The sequence below is a fragment of the Atractosteus spatula genome, chromosome 1 (assembly GCF_055471065.1).
Source record: "Atractosteus spatula isolate fAtrSpa1 chromosome 1, fAtrSpa1.hap1, whole genome shotgun sequence".
In the NCBI taxonomy this organism is placed as follows: domain Eukaryota; kingdom Metazoa; phylum Chordata; class Actinopteri; order Semionotiformes; family Lepisosteidae; genus Atractosteus; species Atractosteus spatula.
This window is the reverse complement of record NC_142706.1, coordinates 65,222,338-65,239,702: the sequence shown is the minus strand read 5'-3', so window position 1 is coordinate 65,239,702 and position 17,365 is coordinate 65,222,338. Positions and strand designations below refer to the sequence as shown.

At 48.8% G+C, this 17,365-nt stretch overlaps 1 protein-coding gene and 1 non-coding gene across 2 annotated transcripts; both read right to left on the bottom strand.

Moving 5' to 3' along the window:
• Nucleotides 1-3,154: 3,154 nt before the first annotated feature.
• On the bottom strand, nucleotides 3,155-13,940 carry kansl2 (KAT8 regulatory NSL complex subunit 2). Its single transcript, XM_088917286.1, has 10 exons — nucleotides 13,860-13,940; nucleotides 11,772-12,030; nucleotides 9,825-10,003; nucleotides 9,376-9,490; nucleotides 8,606-8,769; nucleotides 7,578-7,744; nucleotides 6,897-6,993; nucleotides 5,883-6,136; nucleotides 4,704-4,928; nucleotides 3,155-4,013 (listed from the first exon to the last, which is right to left on the bottom strand). The coding sequence occupies exons 2-10, from the start codon at nucleotides 12,020-12,022 to the stop codon at nucleotides 3,915-3,917; spliced, it is 1,551 nt and encodes a 516-aa protein (XP_088773412.1). The 5' UTR covers nucleotides 12,023-12,030; nucleotides 13,860-13,940; the 3' UTR covers nucleotides 3,155-3,914.
• On the bottom strand, nucleotides 6,358-6,495 carry LOC148841601 (small nucleolar RNA SNORA2/SNORA34 family). Its single transcript, XR_016091640.1, has one exon. It is a non-coding gene; the product is annotated as a small nucleolar RNA SNORA2/SNORA34 family (small nucleolar RNA).
• Nucleotides 13,941-17,365: the final 3,425 nt, after the last annotated feature.

The window sequence follows — 17,365 nt, the reverse complement described above, 5'->3', positions numbered from 1 at the left end:
GACATCTCACCAGACAAAACTGCCGTGGTCCTCTCTGCCAGTCAAGAACAGAAATCCACACTTCACCGCCTGAATGCTTAAGAAAATTAATAAATAATACAATTTGCTGCGGTGTGTGCTGGGAAGTAGCGCATCTGTAAAAACGTCGTAAATAAATGGGGGCTCTCTCGGGACTGTTGAACCGAACTTTAAAAATGTTATTTCCTCATTTGACTTTGCGGAAAAGGCAATGTGTTTGGAGTCTTCGAAATGGCTAAAAACGATCGGCCCCCGTATTCTTCCCAGAGAAGAGCGTGCAGCCCGTGGGCACTGGGGCGAGTCGTGGGTGCCACCCGGACGCGCGCGGACACGGGACCAGTCCGTCTTCACGGCACGGGACGGTCACAGCTCCGCCGGAACACGGGAGCCAACATCGGCGTGCAATCCCAGCCCAGGAGACGTAACACAGCGCCCCAGGAAAAATGCTATTTACCCTTCTGCGCAATGATGATGAAAATAGCTATTTACAGCAGAACGGCACAAAGCAGCTAAGTATATCAAAAACAGCTATCAACTGGCCTCTCAGTCCTGCGGTTCTCCCTCAGAACACAAGACGCCGGGGCCTTGGTGTACAAAACTCTTCAGAGGAACAGGAGAATTCAATCCTGAACCTCTGATGAATGCATTTCTACTTCTGCAGCGACCACCTTCAAATCTCCTGGCAGAATCAACATGTTTTTACAGAGGTTCTCGCTAACGGTCAATGGCCGAACACCAACGGTCTTTTCTGGGGTGGGGGGGTTTGCATTTTTAGCTGCCAGGAATCCAGCGCGACTCGGCCACCTTCCTGCGCGGAAACCACCGGCTCGCCAGGCTGAGCGGTCTCAGCGCCCGGCGCCGACAGATGCCAAAGCGCCACCGCTAAATGGAAAAAAAACAGCTGTATCCTCTCCGCTTGCCAGACAAAAGACACCGGGTGAGCCTATCGCCTAGCAATGAGAAGCACGATAAGGTATATAAATACCCGGCTGGAAAGGGGCTTTAAATTATCCCTCCAGTACCAGGCGCCGTTGTAACGAGACCACGTCCAACAGCACAAAACCAGTACCGACCTCATCCGGCGACGTCTGCTGGGGAGAGCCGAGCCTGCGACACACATCGGAGGCTACAAAGGAGTCGGATTCGTATTTTGTTTGAAAAGGAGCCGCGATGCTCCTCTTCTTGCTCCCTGACAGCGCAACAGAATCCCCGCAGCCCCTTTCCTGTGTTTGGAAGCGCTTGTCAGGAAAAGTGATGTCATTACTTTAAATTGCTCCCGCCCGCCCCGTCTTCCCGGGGGCAGCCAATCGGGCCCGGACGGCTCCCCTCGGTAGGATGCCAGTCGGAAACCCGTCGGCAGACTCGAGCGTTGTCTATGGCTCCGGTATCCAGAAGGCAAATGTCCCCATCCCCGGGCTCGGCTAAGCCAGCGTTTATAGGGAACAGCGGTGGCTTGAGACCCAGAGCTGTGGATGTTGGCAGCAGCAGCGAGGAAGAGGCTCAACAGCTGGACAGCACGTAGTGTTAAGGATGCGAGTCTGGCTGGACGGGGCAGGGCCTACAACAGCGCCACCCAGCGGCGTGGTGTGAAGCGAGAGGGCAGGGCGGGTCTCTTTTCCTGTGTCTCGTACTCATTCCCAGCGGCTAGTCTGAAATACCGTCACAGCATGTCGTCATTCTTCGTCAGTGCGTACCCCCAAACCCAGACGACTAGCCTGTCGCTGAACTGGCGGAGGTAATCGAAGCAGGTACGGACAGCACAGAGGCCGTTTCTGCAGTCTAACCCCTGACCACAAGGAGAGGAAAAGCGAACCAGAGCACAAGACGATGTGAAAGTGGGAAAAAAAAGGAAATTACAGGATAAGTGTTTATTGTGGTGCAAGCAACAACGCCATCAAACCTACTGTATAATAACAGGATGTTCAGATTTTCCTGTTTACGTTTTACTTTTTATATTCCGTGCCAAACTACATGTCTAGCTCCATCATAAAAATGATAACGGACTGCTTCGCCTTTTACCGCTTGAGTCATGCGTGCAGGTTAAGATCTAATTGCTCTATAATAAAGCATAGACGTTACATTGCGACCGTGTTCGTGGAGGAGCGCCCCCTCGTGGTGGAACGTCGTTCTCCAGCGCACTGGCACTGAAAGTCATGGGTGGCTTTACTGAAGTCTTTCCTCAAGGGGGAATCCCGTGCTTCTGGAAACAGGAACCTATCATACTCTTCTCACTCCTCACACTAGCAGAATACTTTAGGATGCAGAACCACAATGCTGCCTAGATCCATCCTCATCTGTGCAGATGCAAGCAACCCGAGCTGGAGTAAATTGTACTCGCCTTCAGCAGAAGTATTTGTGTATTGTGCTAGGTAGTAAATCTAATTTACAGAATGTGTACACAGCCAGAATGTAGAAGTATTGTCACAAGGATGTTGAGCCAGATAAGACTGGGTTTGGAGCAAGAAACCAAAGTCAAATCTTTTTTTTTGTTTGTTTGGCGCAGGACTGAAAAAAAAAAAGAACTGACAAGCCATATACCATTGCAACAATACATGTATGATATCCTTTCTGCCAGATCGTGCTCATCAACGGCAGAGATGCGATGCCACTGTTTTTAGGATTAGATCCCCTATTAGCCAGAGGTCTGTGAGGAACCAGGGCCAGTGCGATTCCCTATATTGGTCCCTGGTCCAATTAAGCTCGCCAAGAACCACAGCAAAACACGCAGAATGTAATCACAGAGAGGGTTTTGTGTGGAACAAGCCACTCACCTGTGTTACAGCAGCAGACGCCCTGCGATTTCTCGATCACTCCAACGAGACACTCGATACAGGAGCTATAGGACTGACACTCTCCTTTCTGATCTTTTAATCGATTGCTGGGAAGAGTGCGAGTATCCCAGTTCTGCCATGGCCTCCCTACTTACCAGAAAATACAGCTAAACCATTCTAGGACTCCAGGCGCTGCATCACACAGCTCAGAAAGCAAAAAGGCAGAAGAGGAAAGGAAATCGTTCCGGCTGCACTAATCCAACAAGCACTCTCGCAAGTTACGTCCGTCAGATAACTTGTGTCCATTTACTTACACACCTCTTGAGTTATTTCCCATGTTAAGATAACGCTCAAAATGCCAGTCATTGGTCAAAACAATACATTTTTTTTAATGAAAAAAATAAATCAACACGCTGTGGATATCAAAATGCCGGGAAGAGAAAGCTCCAACGATGGACAGCCCCGTCCTCCCACCTTCCAAAGACAGGCTGGCGCGGCTGCCTGGCGTCTCCGGATCACCCTGGGCGCTCGCGCCCGGGCAGGGTGCGGGCCGACACGAGCTTCTCCAGGGACAACCTGCTTTCCGCCAACGGAGGAACGATTTGCGACATTACGGCTGATTTAAGAAACAATAAAAGGTCAAAAATCCAATTGCCCTTTTAATAAATATTCACCGACACTGAAAGAGTACAGATGCGCCCATCACTGCAAGAGCTCTTGATGGTATCAGACTGTACAGAATGGGAAAACAAGCCCCTCGAACAGCCTATCCATTCTCCTACTACATACAATGCTCACGGAGGGCATGGAAATCAGTTACCCACAGTCTGCAGAAGGGCAACAGAAAACACAGCGAGGGTCGACAAGCTGTTCGCAGGAAATTCAGCACGTGTTCAGCAATGAGGTGACAAGACAATCCTCTCAAGTGCCCCTCGGTGCGACGGATGTGGTCCACGCAGCAGTCACACGCGACGGGCCGACACTGCGGTCCTGGTCCCATCCTCCACACTCCCTCTTCCAACAGCGATGGGCTTTTTGCGGCAGCGGGGACGCCGGAGGTGGGGGGCGTCAAGTTCCCCAACAGCGAGAAGAGTTTCCCAGCCCTGCTACACAGGCAGCAGCCGCTCAGGTTGCGTCTGCCGGCTGGGTGTTAAAATCGGCTGCAGAGATGCCACGCGCCGTTTCACCGGCTTTGCCCGCTAGGTCAGAAGCTTCCAAAACCACCTGTACAATGAAACAAGCAAGCACTTCAGTGCAACCTCATGCACCGTTTCTAGATCAGGAGGAATACACAGTAGCAGCAACAAAGTCCGCCTGTACGGTCTCTAGCGCATTTCACACACATTTCTTCAGGGAGGAAGACAAAGAGCAGGAACCTGAGCTTCTTCAAGAGAAAAGACGACCCAGTGCCCCTCCGCAAGCTAGATTCTCTTAAGGAACTTGCTGAATCCAGCTAACATCTGGAAACACTTAGAATCATCCGGCCATATGCATTTATCTATTTCCAATCTCATAAGGGGAGATACCCAGAAGATTATAGAAAGAATTTGCTTTTGGCACCTGTTTGAAACCCACTGCTACAAAAGCTAGCGGCGTTCATTCAGGGCCTCTAGACTAGAGAAACTGTCCCGTCCTCAAGCACCCCTCCCAGAGCAGCTAAAAAAACAGACAGGTGATCAAGGGGCACAAGACTCAACGCTGCACAGCCGATAAAAAGCCAGCATATTTATTGTATGTTATTATTAGTGTATAACATTAATTGTATCCTTTCTCCAATCTAAAGCAGTTTAAATTACAAGCCTTTCAAAAACCTGTTATGCACCTTTGCATGAGAGCATATTTAAACCGATCGGCCACAGCCAGTGCCCACAGCTGTGTGCCCGTCAGCTGGCAGACGGGTGACCCTGTACCTACCTGGTTCTCCATGGGCTCCGTGTCCCTCTCGGAGAGCTCCAGCTCCGTGGAATGGACGGCCGCCTCCTGCCCTGGGGTCTCCAGCCCCGCCTGCTCCTCGGCTGTCAGAATATCCAGAGGCGCCTCTGCGATCTCCCGGATTGACTGGTCCTCCAGGGCCAGGGCTGTGTCGAACAGTAGGGGAGAGGGGGGGCACTGCATGCCATCCCCCACCACATCCAAGTCCTAGAAACACACACACACACACACCATAAAGACCGACCGCCTCCTAACCCGCTGTTGTACCAAAGCAGCAGCAGCTGGCATGGAGGAAATGGAAAATTTAAAAATCTATATTCTTGTAGCTTTAAAAGTGATCAGTTTAGTAGTTTTACCTAACTACCATATACATTCCATTATCTTTCAGAATGTTTCAAGTGAATACTTAATATGAATTTTGTTGAAACAGGGTTTTGTGAGCCGGTAAAGCAAATACTAGTTTGTGTCAGGTTCTCTCAGCATCAAGTCTCTGTAATTGTTAAAAGAATGAAGTACCAGCTTAGGTCTATTAGATTAAGAGAATTTAAGGAACTCATGGAAGGAAGCCAGCAGCTACAGCAAGCTGCACACCGCCCTTCAGGGCTCAATCACAACGGTAACTGGCGTTTCTAGCACGGCCCTGAAAAACTGATCACTGCTTCACAAAAGGCACATGAGTGTCACGGAAGGAAGGCCAAAAGCACCAAGGCACCTGGCTTCCAAGGAATGTCATACAGATGTTCAAGGAAATGAATCTGCCCCAGTCTGGCACGGAGTCATAAACACAGAGGACAAAGTATTTAAAATGGATAAACATACTGACATGGTCAACGAAGAAGACTATGTCTGGACAAGTAATGAACAGGCCCAGGAATGCAGAACTACCTGACACATAGGGTTGTGGATATAAAGCTACCATATATTACCAAAGCAAATTTGCTTACAGGTGGATGAGGCCTTTAAATCCATAAGCTACTCGAGATAGGTTAGAAATTAGTAGAGGTCTCCTGGCCTGTATCATAAAGAATACACCTATTCTGCTCACAAGTTAAATATGGTATCGGGTAACCAGCAAATTCCCATTCACATACCAGAAGAGCAGGGAGTCGGGAGTCTCTGAAAGGGAAATGCCCACAACGGGGAGGCAATGAGAAGACTTACATCACTGAACTCCAGGGGCAGGTTCTCTGTGGGCTGCAATTCAGCGGCGCTCAAGTACAGGTCGGTGGGCACCGGGGCCAGATGCTCGGGCACCAGCGGCTCCTGCTCGGGCTGGTACATGGGCGGTGGCAGGGACAGGTGCAGAGGGCAGCGGGGGTCCTCCGACTGCCCCATGTGTACCGGCCGGTCGCAGGGCACGTCCTTCAGGCCGGGGCACATCTTGAACAGCACCTGATTGCTGTCCTGGTAAATGTCTGCGCCGCAGCAGTGAAGGAAAGCAGGACAAGAGCTCGGGATCGCAAACGGCCAGGTGCGCAGCTGAATTCATGGCCAGCCAGGCACACAAGGCATCAGAAACAAGCGCAGGTCAGCCAAGCGTGGGCGGGATACAGTGGCAGACAAACAGAACAGTGCTCGGTAACTGTGGTGAAAGACCAGCAAAAAGAAGGAGGAAAGCTTGCTATTACAGCTATAATATTGTCTCTTCCAACTGAACTGGACATCCCCTATCAAAAGGAGGGGGGATATCCAACAGACCACAGGAAGAACATCATTTTGGCTCCTGTTTGAAACCAACAGCTACTGCAAGCTATCAGCCTTGATTCAGGGCCCTGCCACACAAGATTCACATAGGACAGCACTTACACAGGAACAATAGAGTCCAGACTTGGAGACAAAATGGAGACTTGGAATTTGACAAAGATGTTTTAGTCTTATGACTTAAGCAGTACTTCTAGAGAAGCAGACAACACCGCAACAACCTATGGCTCTGCACAGCTATGCAAATGTACAGAGCTCTCTGCCCTCGAGCCCACTTAGCTGAGGGCTGGCAGATCAGGAGACAGACGGGACAGACATTTCTAAAATCCATTTCAAATGGGTTGGAGTGTGCTATGGCACTCCTGTGTTTAGTCTTGGGTCTCAACTGCAAGTAAACCATCTTCTTCTGTAGTTAAGAGGAAACTCACTCATCTTGAAGCAGACAGCAGCGCATGGAGAAGCGGTAAAGGATACGTGAAATACAGTGCCGCGTCATTGGAAGACACTGGCTCGAACAGCGGGCACCATCCACCAAGGCGATGCACCTCTGGCTGGAGCGCGCCGCATGGGCCTGGGGACACATCGCAGCCTTTATTTCCACTTACTGTCACAGTGCATTTCAGAAAACACCAGTCAGGACCCAATCGGGATAATAACTGGAAACCACTTCCCATTCCCACTGGACGAATACAAATAAAGGTGGATCTGAACTCTGAAACCCCAAATCTAGCCCCTTTAAAGCTAAAACCAGGGTCATTTAACACTGCACGACACTAATATGAAGATAAAGGGAACGGGTAGTAACAACATGTGAATGCGATGCATTTTGGGTATTACCACCCTGAAAGAGTTAAAATGGTCAGGAACTCAATGCAACCCTGAGGCCGAACAAGACTGAGAAGGACACGTCTGAGTTTGCGATAAGTTGCACAGCAACTTCAGCTACCAGCTAAAAAAAAAAAGTAAAGGTGCTCTCAGACGTGCAAGCCAGAAAATGTACTAACCTAACAATGTCATATTAAAAGCACACCCATGTATTCCAGCTAAAATCAGGGACAGCAGAGACACTTGAAAGAAGCAGACAAAGGTGTGTTGGATTAACCCACATTATGTTCTAAACAGGGGACTGGAAAGTGGCAGCCCCCTCGCACTGACTTGTGGCAGCAGCCCCTCGGTGGCGGCCAGCCTGCGCTCTCTCAGCTGTCTGTGCAGCAGCGCCTCCACTCCGTAGCGCCGGCGATAGCGCCGCAGGGCCTTCAGCTTCTTCAGGTTCTCCCTCTCCTTCATGGACAGCCCCTCCGGACCAGTCAGCAGGCTGCTCCCTGGGCAACACAAACAAGCTCCAGCGCCACTGTTTCATTCCCACTGACCCAGCTGCTAGAACTCACCTGCCAAACTCTTTAGTACTGACATTATAATAATAAACTATTTTATATCGTGCCTTTAAAAGTAACTTCCCAAAGTGCTTTTCAGTAACAAAAAGAGGTAACAAGGAGAGGAGGTAATACAATTAACTAGATTAAAACCAAGGGTTATGAATGCAGAAGAAGATGCAAGGGGCACAGAACTGATTAGGTAAAAGCCTTTCTGAAGGAGAAGGCTTTGAGTCTGAATTTTAAAAAGCTCAGGGAGGGTGACTCTGATATCCTTGGGAATATAATTTCAGAGTTTTGGGGCACAGCAGAAGGCGCTGCCACCCCTGTATAGGGGGATAAACAGGAGATTGGAATTAGACAAAGGAAGCTTGCAAGAGCTGGGGAGTAAGTAAAAAGTAAGTCAGATAGGCAAGTGCAAGCCATGCCTATAGGTGAGCATGGGGACTTTGAGGTTGACATGAAACCCGATAGGAAGCTAGTGGATTCTTGTTTAATATCCCTTGAGGAATACTGCCATGGACTAAACAAACCAAAACACACCCGTTTACACCCACTCAAATAATAACATTCACTTAGTCAAGCATGAAGACAGAGAGAAAAATTTGACAGACAATTCTCCGGCTTTAACACCGCCACTTGAAATAAAATCCAAGTGCAGTTTTGCACAGTGATGCGACGATACGTTTATAAAATGAAATATGGCCTCAGCCTCACATTTAAGCTACTCCTTGTGCTAGAATTTCCTGGCGATGCCGATGACGGCTGGCTTTTACTGAACCGCCATGCTTGGAGCCCAGGCTGGATTACCTACGGTCTCGTGCTCCATCTTGCGGCTGTGCAGGTACCGGCGTTTCTTCTCCTTCAGAAGGTGCTGCAGCCGTTTGAACTGGTCGATGTAGAGGGACTGCAGTCGGATCAGCTTCTCCCGGGTGATCAGGGCCACCTCCTCTGCTGTGTACACTCCTGCATGCCTGTGGAACAAGGAGAGGGAACACCAGTGGCACTTCATCATCCCAAAGAGGAGAACAACGTTAGCCTGTTGCCACACAATCCTGCTCACAAAAGGATAAAAATCACAAAACCAAGGTGCTATGTGTAGACTCTGGATCCTCATTACGGAGATAAAGCAGGTGTTTTTAGAAATCTGATGCACTGTTGACCCAGAGTGGCAGTGGAGTACAGTACTAAAATTAACATCTAGGATGCAAAACGTACAGATGGACTTAATTTAAATTTCAACACCCCAAACTGTATTTTTAGCCTACACTGCACAACCGTATTGCAATTATAAAAATCACCCATGATCAATTTGCTGAAATGCTCTCTTCTTTTTTAAAGATCGGCTAGATGTTCTTGCATCCTTCCAATGATTTTATAGGATGTACGTCCTTTACGTTAAAGCTTTTGTTAATGGACACAAAGGCACAAGTCTTCCCTTTACCTTCATAAGGGTACTTGTCTTATGAACATGGCAGGCATGGCTGGGAGAACTGTCCTGACTTAAGTTTTGCTTTCAGCTTGTGCATGAAGCACTACAAAGAGCGGACACTCTGGACACACTAGGGGTGCCGTCTTACTTGAGGGGATCCTCGTGGTCACTGTCTATGCTGTCAGCCTCGCTGTCGGGGTCTCCTCTCCACGTCTGATCCACCACAGCGGGTTCCTGCTCGTCTTCGCTGCAGCTGTCTTCATCTGGGAAGAAGAGACAGAGGACCATCAACGCCGTCAAGTAGCCATGCTGTCAGAGCAGATGCCCTGGGCTCTTGCAGTAAACTGATGGATGAGAATCTCAAATCAAATCAATTTTAGGAACGAAATAAGTTAAAAGGGCTCAGTGGCCTTCTCTTTTTTGTTACCTTAAGCTCTTGATCACAGTTCAGACATTCTGCAACTGTAATGCTTAAAATACATTGAGCTAATATAACCATAATATAAACACCACTAGCAGAAAGATCAGCCTAAAAAACAACACCTTTTTTCTGCTTGTAAATCAGGCTTGGCAGACGCCTCCAGCCACGCCTCTTACCGAGTATCCGGCTGGCCTCACTGCGGCTGCTGTCGTGCCCATGGCTCCCCTGCTCGGGCCGGCTGTAGCCGCTGAGCTGAGAGAGAAGGATCTCGGGCGAGGGGCCCGACGGCGCCTTCCTCATCTGGGCCTGGAGGGCCAGCGCATTCCTGCGGGCGTGTTCCGCGCAGAACGTCACTCTGCAATACCAACACACACCACCAGGGGCCCATGAGGAGACAAGTCCAGACTGTCACTTCTAGATCAGTGGTTCTCAAAGTGTGGTCTGCAGACCACCTGTGGGCTGACCTAGTCATCTTTCTTAACGCGACTTGCTTTAAGCAGCTCCATTCTTAACATTAACTTTTTAAGTAATAAAAAGTATGTGCAAAATATGCAATTTTGTTTGTAAAAATTAGTACTTTCATCAAGTTTAATTCAATGTTAATTTTAGTACATTAACAGGCAAGGATTTTTACAGGCTAAGAAGTGGACGTGGGCACAGGTGGTACACTGCATCTGTGACTTGGTTTAAGTGGTCCGCAGACCATAGAACTTTGAGAGCCACTGCTCTAGATGACGTAATCATAGAAGTATTTTCCCAAACAGCTCTGCACGTAGGAGGGGATGAACTTCATCTACCACTGAAGCAACACATCCATCTGAGTGACACACAGCAACCACTACGTGCCAACAGTCCTTCCAACAGTTCAGAGAGTACCATTAAAGAGTGATTGCTCATTCTGTGGTGATGAAATTACCAATCATGGCCTCCTAATAATCCCCATCTATGAACTGGCTTCATCACTCTGCTCTCCTCCCCACTGATAGCTGATGTCTGGTGAGGTACTGGTGCACTCTGTCTGCCCCACATCATCCAGGTGGGGCTGCACATTGGTGGTGGTGGAGGGGAGTCCCCATTACCTGTAAAGCGCTTTGAGTGGGGTGTCCAGAAAAGTGCTATATAAGTGTAAGCAATTATCACTGAAGTACCATGGGAATCACTATTACGACCTGTGCAACTAATTTATATTAAATTATGGTGTAGTTAGTAAACCTGTCTAGTTTGCAGATGATATAGGAGGACTAGCAAAGCCTGCAGAAGCTACAAAGGAAATTGTTAAAGATTCAGAATTCAAGACTGAACAAACACTTTGACATCAGCTGAGGGAGACAAGTGCAGAATACTACAAAGGCAGCAAAATAAACTATAAATAAAAACTGGAAACCCTGAGTTTGAAGAGTCTACTTGTGAAAATGGCTTGGGTGTGTCTGTTGATGCATCGATCTTCTACACAATGTGAGGAAGAAGCAAAAGGGAAAATGTGTTAAAATATAGTTTTAAGCACAATTAACAGCATCCCTTTATACATTAAAGTTGTACAAAGCATTTACAAGTCCTCATTTAGAACACTGCAGGGTCCAGATACATTCCAGGGCTTAAGGGAATGTCCTACACTGACAGGGATGAGGCCATTCTGTGACTAACCTGTTATAAAATCATTTATTAGTAAATGGGTGGATTCTATCTTCACAGCCATGTAGCATCAGGTTTTATTTTGCATCCATTATGTGTTTATAATTATTTTTTTCTTGAAACTGTTCATATGTTTCCATCTGTTATTTCAAGTACGTTTACACCACAAGTAATTCCTAGCAGCCCAGAGGATAGGTTTGTGAATAAAGATGATTTTGATGAGCTACAGAATCCAAACCTTTAAGTCTTGAAGAGAGACGACTATGAGGGGACCTGATAGCAGGACAACCTTAAAGAAAGAGGCATTACCAAACTCGCGTTCTTCCGCACCCTCTGCGAGTCGAAGCGACACACGCGTGTCTGACGACAAGGAGCGCGTCACACTTGCCCTTGGCTTGAGGGTGATGGTGTGAAGTGCCAAGCGCACCCTTCTGCACCCAGGAAAGGGCAGCAGGGCGTGGCCCCTGCCCAGGAGACGGAGGGGGACTCACCCGTCCTTCTTTTCGGGTTTGGGGGCTGCGCTGGGGCACCGCTTGCCGTTCTTGCTGGAGACGTAGCTGCACTGCCTGTAGGGGGCGCTCTTGTCCTCCAGCACGTGCTTGAGGCAGTACTCCAGGCCCTCCAGGCGCGGCTGGGAGCACGGCCGGGGGGAGAAGGAGCAGGACTGGGGCTCCTGCGCCCGGGCCTGGGGGGTCACGCGCCCCCGGCTGGACGGCAGCACGTGGATGCGGATTCGGTTCATGCCCAGGCCTGGGGGAGAGAACACAGGGATAAATACAGCTGGAGCTCACAGCCCCTGCTCAGCACCTCCCAGTAACCCCATCCATGAACTGGCTTCATCACTCTGCTCTCCTCCCCACTGAGAGCTGGTGTGTGGTGAGAGTACTGGTGCCCTCTGGCTGCTGTCACATCATCCAGGAGGGGCTGCACATTGGTGGTGGGAGTGGGATTCCCCATTCCCTGTAAAGCACTTTGAGTGCAGTGTCCAGCAAAAAGCTAAGCATAAGGAATTAAAAACTCATGGCTACCAGCAAGCTCTGAGCACAGTGGTCAGTGCAGTGTCCTACAGTCACAAAACTAATTACTCAACACTCCCAGCCAGTGCCTGAACACAGTAGTCAGCATCCCACAGTTATAGAGCTGCAATTATGAACCGGCTTCATCTGTCTTTTCTCCTCCAAACTGATAACTGGTGTGTGGCGAGCGCACTGGCGCACTCTGGCTGCCATTGCATAATCCAGGTGGGTAAGGGGAGTCTCCATGACCTGTAAAGATCTTTGACTGGAGTGTCTAGGAAACCACTGTATAAGTGTGAAGAGTTATTATTATTATATAGCCACTTCAATCTGATTTAGCAAAGATCTGTGCAAACCATGTCCTCCTGGATGAGAGCGAGAGCAGGACTGTGAGTCACAATGGGGGGGGGGGATGACTTGCAAACTTCAACACTCAGCCTTCCAGAGCTTCTCTACACCAATTTTAAATTTTTCAAAACTTTTTTCCCGTTTTCAACAGAGTCCTATCCAAAACTGTCTTCTTAAGAACATCTCTGCCTTCATCTTCGACGATACTGCTGCAGACAAGTTGCTTCGCGTGTACATGACCTGCTATGTGCTATGGCAACCACCCCGGCCACAGGACCTGCTTCGTGCTTCCTTAAGCACATGTTCAATATCAGAGGGTGTGGGGGCAGCTGGTCAGGGCCACCAAACACACCAGGTGCCTCTTTCAAGACAAGGCGATCTCTCGACTGCAACTGATACCGGCCGAGAAAGAGAGAGAATAAGTCTCTAAAAGATACGAGTATTTAATGAATGGCTGCCAAGAACACGTGCATTTCTCCCCAACTGCTAACAAAATACAATATTTTTCTAGCTACCTTTAAAACACGTCGACAACACTACAGCATCTGATTGCGTATGCCGAAATCGTCATCTACGAACCAGAACTTAAAAGCTGTTGTGATCACGGGCGCAAGTCGTGCCCTATCCCTTCGACTGACCAGTCATGCTCGCCTGTTTCAGAGAAGCGCGCACTGAGGAAGGCAGGCGCGACAATTTAAGAAGTCTACAGAGTGGAGGGGGGGATCTTTGCACCCGCCGAGAGACGTTTGTGATATGTTACGCCTTGATCTTTGTTTGCGAGCTTTTCAAAATGCACCGACATGTTATAAAAACATTTACAGCGCCTAGACACGTTTCAGCCGCAGCTCTTCTTAATAAGGCATGGCTTTAAAGGCACAAAGCAAAGCCACTTGTACCATAAAACTAGCTCGTAGCAAAGCAAACTTTGATCTCAAACTCTGATTTCACTAAGGAGCCTGCACACCCGCCTGAAAGGCGCCTCTTGTTTTGAACGCAAACATTATTTCCCCTTGTCTCGTTCCCATCCGCGAGTCAGCCATCTTAACACATCTACGAAACATCTCCCCTCCCAACCCCCGCCACACGTCTCTTTCTTTTATGATAGTAAAGCTAATCCCACCCGCTTCATAAACAACACAGTCAGCCAGAACAACAAGAAAAAAAAATTACTAGTATGGCTCATCGTCGCAACACCACGTTTACCAGACATCTTACCTCGACCTCGCCCGCCACTCGAAGAGCTTTAACCGCTCCGGTCGGCTCGCTCTGTCCGCCGGCTGCCGCCCCGCCCACACCGAGCCAGGATTGGCCAGGCACAAATTCCTTGGAAACACGTCATTGGTTTGTCAACATGCCAATCTATGTACAGCTCGGCCGAGGATTGGTCAAGGCTAACGCTTATCAATTTGGGTTAGCCTATCGAAGAGGTTGAATTCTGGCGAAGGCTGTGCTTGTACAGACCGCCGCGTTGCAATGATTTAAGAATACATCCTCTGATGCACCTGGACACATCATCAGTATTCCTACCCGGGGTCTTTCAACATCAGACACCCTCGCCCAGGCGACCCAGCCAAGGTTGTTCAAGCCCTGGCTTGCGTCCAAGTGGCTTTGTTACCCACGGGTCACTCCTCTAATTATTATTATAATTAATCATTCTTTGCCCTTATAATAATAATAATAATTGCTTACACTTATATAGCGCTTTTCTGGACACTCCACTCAAAGCGCTTTACAGGTAATGGGGACTCCCCTCCACCACCACCAGTGTGCAGCAACACCTGGATGATGCGACAGCAGCCATAGTGCACCAGTACCTCCCCACACACCAGCAATCAGTGGGGAGGAGATCAGAGTAATGAAACCAGTTCATAGATGCGGATTATTAGGAGGCCATGATTGGTAAGGGCCAATGGGAAATTTGGCCAGGATACACCCCTACTCTTTTCGAGAAACGCCCTGGGATTTTTAATGACCACAGAGAGTCAGGACCTCAGTTTTACGTCTCATCCGCAGGACGGCGCCTGTTTACAGTATAGTGTCCCCCTCACTATACTGGGGCATTAGGATCCACGTGGACCGCAGGGTGAGCGCCCCCTGCTGGCCCCACTAACACCTCTTCCAGCAGCAACCTTAGTTTTTCCCAGGAGGTCTCCCATCCAGGTACTGACCAGGCTCACACCTGCTGAGCTTCAATGGGCTGCTAGTTGTGAGTTGCAGGGTGATATGGCTTATATAGCACTTTTCTGGACACTCCACTCAAAGTGCTTCACAGGTAATGGGGACTCTCCTCCACCACCTGGGTGATGCGACAGCAGCCAGAGTGCTCCAGTACCTCACCACACACCAGCTCTCAGTGGGGAGGAGAGCAGAGTGATGAAGCCAGTTCAGAGATGGGGATTATTAGGAGGCCATGATTGAGGAAATTAGGGAAAAAAAGTCAGGGGGAAATTTGGCCAGGACACCAGGGTAACACCCCCTGCTCTTTTCAACAATAAAAATATATATAATATAACAACAATAAAAAATACACAAGATATGCACAATGAGAGGAGACAGTAGCTGGGGGTACAGAATATAACAGGAGAAGAGGGGTAAAGAACAGCACCACATTCTAAAGAAGAAAGTTTGGAGTCTGGATTTGAAAGAGTTTAGGGAAGGTGACTCTCTGATATCCTTGGGGATGGAATTCCAGAGCTTTGGGGTGCAGCAGGAGAAGGCCCTGTCACCCATAGAGTGTAGATGGGTTTGGGGGACAGATAGGAGGCAAGAATGAGAAGAGCGAAGGTTGTGAGGTGGGGAGTAGGACGACAGTAGCTCAGACAGGTATTGAGGTGCCAAACCATGTAGAGCCTTATAGGTGAGAATGGGGATTCTGAACTCGACACGAAACCTGACAGGAAGCCAGTGCAAGGACTCCAGGATAGGAGTAATGTGATCACTTGCAGTAGACCTGGTCAGGACTTACTGGAGTTTGTTCAATGTGGATTTAGAAACCCCAGCGAGTAGAGCATTACAGTAGCCGATCAGGGAGAAGACAAATGTGTTGATCAGCTTTTAGATATAGTCTAGCGATATTTCTGAGGTGAAAGAAAGATGTTTTGACAATATGCTGCACATGTGGGTCGAATGTCAAGCCCGAATCAAATATCACCCCAAAGTTTTTCAATTTAGACTGAATCTCAAGTATAGTACGACCCACAGATAGGGTTACAGCACTGGCTTTACAAAGTTGATGGGGGGTGCCAATGAGCATGACTTCAGTCTTTGTCACAGATTAAATTAAGGAAATTTTGAATCATCCATGTTTTTAGGTCAGAGATGCAATTAGAGAGAACAAAGACAGCCACATCAGAGTCAGATTTGGTATGGACGTAGATCTGAGTATCGTCAGCATAGAAATGATAGTTGAGGCAACGATCTTAATAGCTGACCAAGCAGAAATATGTAAATGCTGAAAAGTAAGGGGCCCAGTATTGAGCCCTGAGGAACACCAGACTAAACGAGTCCAATTTCAGACCTAAATCTGCCAAGAAAGACAAAGTGACAGCGATCAAGTGAGGTAAGACTTGAACCAATTAAGAGTCAGAAACTCCAAACACAGTGTCAAGACGAGAAAGTAAGATGTCATGGTTAACAGTGTTGAAAGCAGCACTGAGGTCAAGAAGAATGAGGATAGAAAGAGAACCAGAATCAGAAGCCATTAGAAGATCGTTAGTGACTTTACCAGGGCAGTTTCTGTGTGTGAAGTTGTCAGAAGCCAGATTGGAGAGGTTTGAAAAGGTTATTTACAATGAGGTGGTGATGTAATTGAAATGTGACAGCACGGTCTAGAATTTTTGCAAGAAAGGGTAAATTGGAGATGGGGCGAAAATTGTTTAGATTCAGATTTTTTGGCACGGGGGTGATGGCAGCAGTTTTGAGGACCACTGGTACAACACCAGTGCTCAAGGATTCATTTATTATATTGAGGACAACGGGGCAGAGAGAAGTGAAAACAGGACTGAAATGAAGTGGTGGGGATGGGATCTACAGTAATATACAGGTGGTGGGTTTCATCTGTTTCTAAGGCCTTTTTTTAACTATTTCCAACTGACTCTCCGGCGATTTGGATGGCTTTCCTCTTGCTCACCCCTGTTACGTCCAAAAGACACAGAGGGACTGGCCTGCAAGTCCTCTGCAGCCCCCCGACAGGCTCACCCCCTCCCACAGCACAGACCCACCAGGTCTTCATATCTGACTCCCTTCCTTCCACCAGCCTCCTCCATCCGGTCTCCCCAGGGACCTGTCCGCTCTGGCACGGCCAGCTGCGGAGATGCTTCACACAGTCCGGCCTGAGTGCGGTCAGGGGCCCTCAGCTGCCCGCCTGTCTTGCCATTGCCAGGAGACCTGCCGATACTTTGCGCTGCGGACGTGGCTGCTGACCGGCTCTGCCAAATTCGGTGGCCTGGTGATGTTTGCCGCTGTTGATATCCCCGCTAATAGCGTCCGCCGAGGCCTTCAGCCCCCGGTCGTGCTGCCATCGATAGCGGCCTTCTCCAAGGGCTTTCGGGCAACAGCCGAGGGTGTGCTCCAGTGGCCCTCACCCCTGGCACAAAGGGCATGCCGGTGAGCCGCCTCTGCCCCAACAGGAGAGACACCGGGAAGCAGTAAAGGTTTATTCCGTGCTGAAAGTGACACCCGGAGAAGGTTCCACAGCCGAAACGTTGTGTTTCTTTTCTTCT